This window comes from Diadema setosum, chromosome 1 (genome assembly GCF_964275005.1).
Source record: "Diadema setosum chromosome 1, eeDiaSeto1, whole genome shotgun sequence".
NCBI classification, from domain to species: domain Eukaryota; kingdom Metazoa; phylum Echinodermata; class Echinoidea; order Diadematoida; family Diadematidae; genus Diadema; species Diadema setosum.
In genome coordinates this window covers 44,606,318-44,616,824 of record NC_092685.1, presented here as the reverse complement: position 1 = coordinate 44,616,824, position 10,507 = coordinate 44,606,318, and the positions used below count along the sequence as shown (strand labels likewise).

Genomic DNA, 10,507 nt, shown 5'->3' with positions numbered 1-10,507 from the left:
AAGATAGTGTCCAAAGGCCCGTCAGCTTTGGATTGTTTCTTGCTCTGTATCTTCTCCACTGCTCAATTCATATTTCATACAATTAATACCACATTTCCTAAATTAAAATAGGAGATCTGAAAATGCAAAAGAAAGCATTTACACTGTACCTTTAGCTTTACGAAAAAATGCTTGTTCTTACAAACAGTTATATTTCACATTGCATCAACATGGTAAGCACACTAAATGTTCTGACAAAGTTATACACATTAATTCTGATGCACATTAAGAGTTACACATCAATAGTCTTTTTCAGAAGGAATTATCAAACTCAAGCATTGCACTGTGAACAAGCTGAATATAAAGAGAATTCCCAGCAACACTGTAAGACATAACTTTACACAACTGGTTTGATATTGTTTATACAGGAAACTCCCCTTATAACGAAGTCCTCGGGACAGGCAGTTTTCTTTCGTTATATCAAAGTTTCATAGAAGCTGAACAGTAAAGTATATAAAGATATATAGATGATGATTTTGGGATCTTCATATTTAATTTGTTGTGAAAAAACTTTCATTATAACCATGTTCATTATAATGGGATTGCACTGTAATCCTTTGAGAACATTTGCCACTGGCTGATGATATGTATTCCAAAGAAGATTTTGCCTTCTAGAAATGGTGTCAAAAAGCATTGGGTCAGTAAAAAAATAGGCAATTTATATCCCTCATGTACAGTTTCTTGCATTGTGATTGTACAGAGCACAAAAAGGAGGTAGATTCACGAGAAATCTATGAGCAGATGAAAGTGGGAGATGATCTACAATCTAGCGTGACATACTACATTTGGGAATCCACAAACTGCAAGCAATTGCCAATTTTGCGATCGATATCTAAATTTCTCACATTTTTCCATTGTGCATAGCTGTAGATATAGAGTTATCTAACGATGCATGAGCAGTGTTGGTGGTGGGTGATAAATGCATTTCAGCTCAATCTACAAAATGGCTGCTTCCAATAATAAAGAAAATTAGCAAATTACAGCAGAAACACATCAGATCAGGTATGGTACAGGGATTTTTTTTTCCAGGAAATTAAAGCCAATTTGGGTGATAATCTGGATAATGAAGCCCTTTTTAGGCCTACTTTTACGAGTCCTAGACTTCTTTCTGTCGCAGTTCTATGCTGGAGCTCACAGGAGTCAGCGATGAACTCCATGTACGGTGTGCTAAGGAGGCCTATCACATTAGTACACAGCCATGTCGCTGGCTGCATGCACTGCAAAGCCTAGACCTACACATTTTGTAAATCCAAGAGACCCTTGTCATTATCCCTCTTCTCATGTTTGTCTGAATAGTGAAGTGCTAGTGAAGGATGAAAAAAAAAATATTGAACTGCTTTCTTTCGGGTAATGGTTAAAACAATTTGCCCTCAGTGATTTCTCAACAGCGTCATGCCCCTCGACTTGGTCTCGGGGTATAGCACTGTTGAGAAATCCCCTCTGGGCAAATAGTTTTAACCATGCCCCTTGAAGCAGTCTATTTGTACACTGGACCATTTATAAAAGGTTCAATATGTCATGGAGCAATGATGTACTTTGCAATACATCAAGTTAGAAATGATGTTCTTTCTCTTGAGTAAATTCTCCTCTCACTAAATAATCTAGTATGGAGGACTTGATGCCTTTTGTGCTGTCTCCTTTAACAATAGCCAAATGGACATGACCTTTGACCTTGTGATAATGACTCAGCACCAAAAACACACAAGTATACACATACACACACACACAGACACACACACAACCTCCCAACCTCCCAAGCCATCTCTATCCGTCACTGACTGGCTACAGCGGGGTTCACCTCATACATCGCTTCCCATGTTCTTCAACTTCATGCGGAATTCATTGTGACGCTCCCTCAGCAGTTCCATCTGTTTCTTGGGACCATTTATTCTGTCAAGACAGAAAGACATAGTGACACATAAACATACCACGCAAATTAGCATGGGTTACATTGCAGGTATGAAATACACAAGTTCAATCACCGCAATCATTAGTTACAAAGAGTACTACAGTATTCATCGCATAATCGAGACAGGTTGGGAGTAGCAAACACGGCCCCTTTAAGCGGGGTGCCCGATTTCGCGATGAGCACTCACCACACACTAACGGCATACGACATGTACATGTAGTGCACACACACACACACACACACACACACACACACACACACACATGCATACTGACCTACTGTACATGTACATGAATACACAACCACGCTACCCCTCGGCTCGACCCTCTAGCTCTCCCTGCACATGGCTTTGCTTATATGTAGGGGAGAAGAATGTTCGCGAAAGCATATGTTTCGCAATGGCATGGATACTTGTACACGGCGCTTTCGTGGCTATGCATGTACGTGTACTGGATGGATGGAGGTCAAAACACACCAGTCCGAAGCTTGCTTTGTAAGTTCGATGTAAACGACAACTGATAGGGAATCTTTGAAATATTGTTGTGGTATTTTGGTGGATTTTTTTGTGTAAAATATCAACAAAATCAAAGATCGCTTGAAGAAAAATTGTCCCGTTTATCAGAGGTCCCCGCCCGATTATCCAGTGAAAATAACATGCATTGGAAATGTTTCTGGGAAGCGTATGTCATTTAAGCGAGGTTCCCGACTATCAGATGCCCGATTATGCGATGAATACTGTACTCGTAGTAAGTCACAAAAACGGAAAGATGTAGATAATAAATGGGGGTTCAGTAGAAGCTTGTTATACAGAGGTCGGATAGAGCAAAACCCTTGCATAACAAGGTGATTTTACAGGTCCCATCTCTTTCTATTTTCTTTGTTTCTGTACCCTGAAGTAGTGAAAACCTGATATATCATGGTACAGTAATTGCCATGGTTTATAGGTGCTCATTAAAATGAAATTCCCCTGAACACACATCAAACAGTGTATTATGTATTGAACACAATTCTAAAATTCCCTCCTGTACAGTAACTCAAGTTTTCCAACTGATGTGTAACAGTATAGTGAATATATATATATATATATATACTTCTTGGACCTGGATTTTGAGTTAGTTGTAACAAGAATTTTGTTAAAACTGCATTTATTATAATGTTAGTACACTATACTGCACTACTGTGTACCACACACTATCCCGAGGTGTAACTGCACTTGGTGTATAATATGGGAATATTTTACACACACAAATCTCCTTTGTGCATATCAGACTTGTTGCATCTTACTGATTTGTACTGAAATTCTTGTGCCACACTGGTATACATCAGTCTTGTTTCACACCAATGGACACCACAAATGTACCATGCCAGTGTACACCACACGTGTACCACATCAGTGAATACTACACTTGTCATTTTACACTGAAACCTGGATATACCAAACTGATACATTCAAGAGATAGTGTATACAGTGTACAATTCTTCACACAGACATGTGTTTCCATAACTCTTTACACTACTGTACACTTTACACTACACTACACCGTACTACACTACTATGCTGCATACACATACTGTCATCCTCATGGGTGACATACTTTTACCTTGCTCTCTCCTTGGCTTGGTTGTACAGCTCGGCAATCTTCCTGTCCTTGGCATCCAATCTCTGTGTGGCATACTGGCTGCTCTGTCTGGATGTCATACAAACAAAGAAACAATCAGTCAATCAAACACGTATGCACAGAAATTACTGGAGCTACGCATCCTTCCTTTCCTGTTTCACACATTTCCCTGAAAAATTTCAGCAACTACTTAGAATGAATGACAAGAGATGAATGGCATTTTTTTCTTTTTTTCTTTTTCAATCATGCCAAAGATCAATACAGCCAGAAGCCGCATATTCAACGCCCCCCCCCCCCACACACACACACATATTTCAGTCTGATCATTTCTTCAAAATACGGTAGCCACTTTTTGTAAATTTGAGTAGGTCTTGACCAGATATGAACTCATAAGTATACATTATAACTAACAGGATGCTTGTCTGATCCAGCAAACACTGATGTGCCCAAAATCAAATTGATGGAAAGAAACTGACAATGTGCAGGCAGGAACAAAAATTCATCATTTGGGCCAGAAATGGCATATTTCATTGCACATTAGTTGAATGACTTGTTACCTGCTGGAAATTAAATGTCACTGCTAGAGGGAAGGTGTACATACAAATGCTATTACCTTTAAAGGGAGCTGGGGATGAGAAGTAAGGCTAAATGCACACTTCTAAATCAAACACATACAAACATATCAAATGATCTGATTGATTACATCGTGTCTGAAAGGCGCAGCTGACAGTGTGTTTATAAACACCCTCATTTCACTCCAGTTTAAAGGGTAACCAGTGGGAATTAATGCAACCAATAAAACATTATCAAACAAAACAAGCACAGTTGAATTCAGCCAATGCTGGACTGGTCAATTGTGGTCACCAGCTTTTCTAAACCTTTTTATTTTTTATTTGATATAGTTCTGTGAATGATAGTTGGCATCAAAATACCATCTTTCAGATTATTTTGATCAATTTTGCATTTTGCTCTTTATAGAGCATCAACAAAATTCAGTTATGTCCCAAAATGTTTTTCTGTAATGGAACTGCATTCTTCAGACATCTCAGATGAAAACATATTTGTCTCTTCTTAAAATAACACCACAGGCAGATGTGGTGGGATGTTGGGTATGTTTGTTTGATGAGTCATCGCTATATTTTACACTGAAATTGACTTAATTTACAGCCTATAGCAGCGACTTTCAGTCACTCCACACAGCAGTCAATCTTCAATATAAAACTTCTGGCCCACTGGAATTTGTGTTGGTGGAGAGACACTTTTCCTTTCTCTAGATATGGCAACTTTAGCACTTGTCTAACCAGTAGGAGAATGTTAGGTATGCTGCAAAAACAACTGCGGTCCAAATGACACATTTCTCCGAAGGAATGATTGGAATGCAGAGTTCAGAAGAGAAATTACATTACGTCTGTGGAAACATCTGTGTTTGCACATGACTCACTTGGTATGCATGAGGCGGGGCAGACAAAAATAAACATTGCTACATTTTGAGAGTGACTGATTATTTTCATTTCATCACAGAGCTGGAAAGATATAATGCATGAGGTACGGAGTTGCCCCATGATCAAACTCATGGTCCACTGATAAACACTCCACTAAAGAAGGGGAAAGGAGTCTGTGAAGAATATTCTCACATGTTTATTCTTGTGTCATATCAAAGGTAAATATTGATAAATAATGCACGATTAGTGCATTCATTTAACCACCATCAAGGTTTGTAGTCATGGTTGTAGAAGAAAGTAGCAGTTAGATATATTTAACCTTTCCTTTTTTCAAGGGGGGGGGGATTCAAGTAAATCACTGTATATGATATGTGAAAGACATTCAATCTTAGTCTCATTTGCTATTCTCTTTCTTTTTTTTGCACGGCATTTTAGAAGCACTGATTTTGGAATTGAAAAAAAAGAAGAAATTAAATGGTACCATCAAATATTCATATCAAGAATCAACTTTGTCTCACTTCCCTGTTATCATTTCTTGTAAAATACAAGCATGGTAAATATATAAAAGCATACATTTATATACAATATATACAATTTATAATCATTAATTGCACTTACAGTTTATTTTGTATCCATTTTTTTTTTTGGGGGGGGGGATTAATTAATCTTGAAACACACATGTGATCATTACCACTCATTTTTAGTTTTCATATGTATACTTCTGGTTTGCATTTTGTGTTAATCTTAGGTGTATATACCATTCTTTTTTACTTCATTATTCTGAATTTAAGTATTTCTCAACTTTAAGTGTGACACATTTCATATTGCTGGACCCATTGGCTTATAAAATCTGAAAAAGGCCTCTCAACAATACTGAAATAAAAAAATATGAATAAAAATTGCACTTAGAAATGACAGCAAGACGATGGTCTACACTGAGAACAATTTTGCTTCTTCTTTTGTCAGAAAAGAAAGTGACCTTGGCAAGAACATGAATACTCCATTTAGATATCATCAACTACACTGGAGATGAAATAATGAGAATGCTACTCACCTGAAGACAAAGAAATGGAAGATGGCACCTGAAACAATGAACACCATACAGCCATACACTATGTAGGCATTGTTGACCCGCCGAACTCCCCGAATCCCATAGTAGTTCTCGTGGACCTCCTCATCACCTCCCTCCCGGAAGATGTGAGTCTTGGGGTATCTTGGGGGAGAAAATGGTTATAAGTCGTACTTTAGTAAGGTAATGTGAAGATATGTGCTGTAAATCACAAGCTGCACTGCAGATCAAAATTTGGAAGTGATACCCTGTCAACTTATGCCCTTCAGTTTTCACCTGAATCGCCCCCAACAAAACCTAATGGTGCCTGATAAGCACAGGGCAGCTTTGAGTCCCACGATGGTTCCTTTTTTTCACGTGGTCAATTGCCATCAATTTGATTTTACATAATAAAAGCAAAAGCATGCACACACACACACACACACACACACCAATGCATTAATCATATAAAACACTCTCTATGAAAACATGATTCATTTCTTAATCATGTAACATGTGTCCTAAAAAACTCTTGAATATACCAAAGGGAAAGAAAATAAGTAGACGCATTTGGGTATTTATTTCAAGTTGTCTCAAGTCTATTGCATCACTGCCATAGACTGGTTCAGCTCACATGGGAACCTGCCCAAATCCCAGGTGGTTCCTTCTTTACACTTGGTCTGATATGACATGGATTAATTTTACAGAGCTTAGGTACAGGCACAATATGGGCCTTCAAACATACTAACGCAGTATGATCAGAACTCAGAGAGAAGCTCATTTTCCCATTCCACATGAAATTCCTCATAATGAAGAAATCTGTCCTTGTAACAATGTTATACTTAGAGTTTGAATTATTTAGTCATACTGACTTAATTCAAATCAAATGAAATACTGTTCTTCTTGGAATACATTATGGAAATAACGATGAGAACAAGAAAGGAAAAGTAATAACAGAAAAAGAGCATGGTCTCAAAATTTCATTTGGCATGGATTTAGTAATTTTATCAACCTTACCTCTCCGTATACCTTGTTCCACCATAGGGATTGTCGGGTGATGTGTCATAGCTGTTGACCCTTATCTCTGTGACATGAGGCCTTGTTAAGCTGAGATCATATTCCTTCCTTGCTGATGGTTTGCTGAGGATGCCGTACGCTTCATTCAATTGCACAAATAGATCGTGTTGGTCTGGATTGTTTGGGTTGGCATCGGGATGAAGCTGAAATTGAAAAAAAAAAATACAGAAATTTAATCATTCCATAGATGTGCCCTTGTTCATTAATTTTGTAGAGCACTAAAAATTTGAATCATCATGTGAATTATTGATTCTGTAGCTGATTGTCGCAATGAAGAGCTATTTTGAGGGAAAGAACTACAATTGTGTATTCAAACCTTAAAGGTAGGGAATCCCATTTGCATGCCTTAAATGAAGAGTTGTATAAATACAGTGGTATGTTGAAGAGAGTATCATTTTAGAAACTCCCATAAAGTATTGAAAGTGGAAGGTAACATTTAGTACATTTTTATTGACCGTTAGATTTTGAATTGAATTTTTTTCGGGGCTCACCGTAAATTCCAGTACATAACTAGGCTACCTTTGCAGACCCAGGCACTGCATGTATGTCCATCATGTATATTTTGTGAAGAAAGTTCATCAAAACTTACAAACATTTCTATATACATTCTTGCCACACACTCTATATGTTATTACATCAGCTCTTATACTTTTAGATTTGTGTTTATAGATAAAAAAAAATACAGAAGACTGCAACAAAAAGGCTGAAGTGTGGCTGACACACAGAACTACTGAGTAGTTGAGTTTTGTGCATTATTCAAATTGTAGATAACTGTTGACTTCCAAATTTCTCAGCAGTGGCCTAAACAAGTCCCCTGAGGTTCATATTTAATGTTTTGCTGCATTTTGGGAGGTCTGTAAAAGGTATCCCCTACCTTTAATATGAGCAGATGTACAAATCTTGTGCATCTTAAAGCCATTAATGCAAAATTGTTTGGGCTCTTGAGCAAATTTCTTCTCTTTCTGTTTTGGATCAAATAGAGTTGGATTAATCCATCACAAAAGTTCAAAGATAAATAATCATTTGTTTTCAGTCACATTTTTTTTTTTAACAAATGGCTGACATTGGCAAAAGAATGATTTCTGATGACTATGTAGCCAATATAGTATAGTACAGCATGGGAAGTCCACAGAATGGACAGTGTTTTGAATATCACTAAAGATCAGTTGTCTCCCATGCATCTTAGCCTCATCTGACATAAACTCATAATTTTGTGAGCAGATTGGGGCCCATCTAAAATTATAGCTACAAACTGTCACATTAATGTGGATCCAATGGCTTGATTTTTTCATCCACTGGTTTCAAATGCAATATTAGACTTCACTGCAAAAAGGTCATATGTGGATCCGTGTCCTCCACAGGGTTCAATCTCCCATCTCCTAGTCTGAACATTGTCAATACCACTTCTAACTTTTCAAAATGATACTCTGGTGGAGTTTAGATTTGGACCTTCAGGGGTTTTGTCATTACTTACTGTTTTAGACAAATTAAAATATGCAGACTTGATTTCTATTGCTGAGGCATCATTCTTCACTCCAAGTACTTCATAGTGTGTAGGTGTGGATTGAGCAGCCACTCTGAAAGATGAAGGAAATATTCAAATATAAAAAGGAATGCAGTAAACTTACTTAAACACGAGAGAAAAAGCACATTTCCTCAGATCAAAATACTTTCACAGGCCTAGTTGAAGGCCATTTTGTCATGCGGTAAGTAACAGCCTCTGTGTAAGCATGTAACATCATCAAAGTATGGCCCAATTTGTGCATCAGTATTTTGTACAGCGGATGTGAGTATAAGACAAAAATATCTTAATGGATCTCAGAGAAGTTTGTTTTTTGTTGTTGGCTTTTTTTTTTAGTTCTACACTGTATGTCACTATTCTTGCACTTTAATTGCCTTACTTTCCTCTTGTTTTTTCAAGTGTTAAATTGTGTAGAAGACCAAGCACTAGAAGTAATAAAATTTGGTAGCAGAGTTGATTTAGTTAATTTGGTTTTCTTTCAGTCAAGAGCTAAATTCCTTGCCATAGAGGTGTAACTTCCTGATATGACCTCACAGTGAAGCAACTAGTACTAGAGCATGAAGCATAATAGTTAATATTAATGCATCCTAATTTCAAAAGCATAGTTCATGTTACACAAGGTAAAAACTGAGCAACAATACAGTAAAATACTATGTAAGTAATGTTCGCATGCATTTTAATTTCGCAAAGCCAGGATTTGCGAAATTAAAATGCACATGAAGGCTCTTGTCTACACTATATGCATTGAATGCTAGAGGCACTTCACAAAAAGTTCATACCGTGAAAAAGGCTGTCGGCTCCAATGCGCGAAAATTTCATGCAACTAAAATATCATGTTTTACAGTATTCCACAGTACCTTTCAATGAACAAATTCATACACAAAGCAATATGGTCAAAAGAAATAGTTCCTTCTCTAAAATAATGGGAGATTACACCCTAAGGAAGGATGTTCCGCTTTGTTTTCTTCTGTTTCATAGCTCAAGATGGTAAAATAAAAAAGCAGCTTATTAGAGAAATTCCGAGGGGAAATTCATACAATGACAGACTCATTTTTTCATGGGGTCTGTGAAGACACTATCTTAATCATGCACTGTAACTGTAAATATCACTTCCATTTGCATGGCAGAGTTTTTTGTTTTTGTTTTTGTTTTTTTTTGTCAGTGCACAGTACAATCAAAGGATATGCTTACTACATGTACCAGTAATTGATTTTCTTATTACAAATATTTTTTGGTCACAACTCCTAAATTCTCAATTATTCTGTCAACAATCTTTTTTTCCCACGGGCCACAGCTGTATTTGTGAATATTAACCCGTTGAGGACGGTTTGATTTTGCTACAACACGCATTTCCCATAGACACCTGCCCGAGTATACTCAGGACTCGTCCTCAACGGGTTAATGTAGACCTGCAAGGGACTTACTTTGCACTGGATGCATTCCCTCTTCTGTGGTGCAGAAGTCCTTGGTTTGTACTCTGAAGCAAAAGCTGATTTCTGCATCTTGAGCACACAAACACAGCTCGGGCTAGGACCATTTTGTATGTGCAGGTATGTCCTGTATTTGATTAAAGACCAACAAAGAAACGTCATCACAAGATATGCAGCATCATACATGTAGTCCACCATCATGTTGCATGCTGTATCAGGTGAGATGTAGTCATATGCAACGCAGAACATTGAACTCATTGACACTATTGTATTCTATCATTACTTAAACATTTAATTTACTGCCACTGATTAATGGTAATATTTTTACCTGATTTAAAAAAAAAAAAATCTTTGCTATATAGTTAAGTGCTCTACAAGCAAAAATATGAAAACTAACCGACTACGTCAACTTAGCAATAGA

General features: G+C 37.3%; 1 protein-coding gene across 1 annotated transcript; it reads right to left on the bottom strand.

Moving 5' to 3' along the window:
- Nucleotides 1–1,809: 1,809 nt before the first annotated feature.
- LOC140231036 (dnaJ homolog subfamily C member 4-like) lies at nt 1,810–10,206 on the bottom strand. Its single transcript, XM_072311192.1, has 6 exons — nt 10,081–10,206; nt 8,609–8,711; nt 7,075–7,277; nt 6,064–6,222; nt 3,550–3,636; nt 1,810–1,929 (listed from the first exon to the last, which is right to left on the bottom strand). The coding sequence occupies exons 1-6, from the start codon at nt 10,191–10,193 to the stop codon at nt 1,839–1,841; spliced, it is 756 nt and encodes a 251-aa protein (XP_072167293.1). The 5' UTR covers nt 10,194–10,206; the 3' UTR covers nt 1,810–1,838.
- Between the last annotated feature and the right edge of the window lie 301 nt (nt 10,207–10,507).

What these genes read in the sequence shown, in the direction of transcription:
- LOC140231036 (XM_072311192.1), bottom strand. Translation starts at nt 10,193, where the DNA reads ATGGTCCTAGCCCGAGCTGTGTTTGTGTGCTCAAGATGCAGAAATCAG. An exon ending in GGGAATGCATCCAGTGCAAA is followed by an intron (nt 8,712 to 10,080) that starts GTAAGTCCCTTG and finishes TTCATCTTTCAG; the next exon opens with AGTGGCTGCTCAATCCACAC. An exon ending in CAAGCCAAGGAGAGAGCAAG is followed by an intron (nt 1,930 to 3,549) that starts GTAAAAGTATGT and finishes CTGTCTTGACAG; the next exon opens with AATAAATGGTCCCAAGAAAC.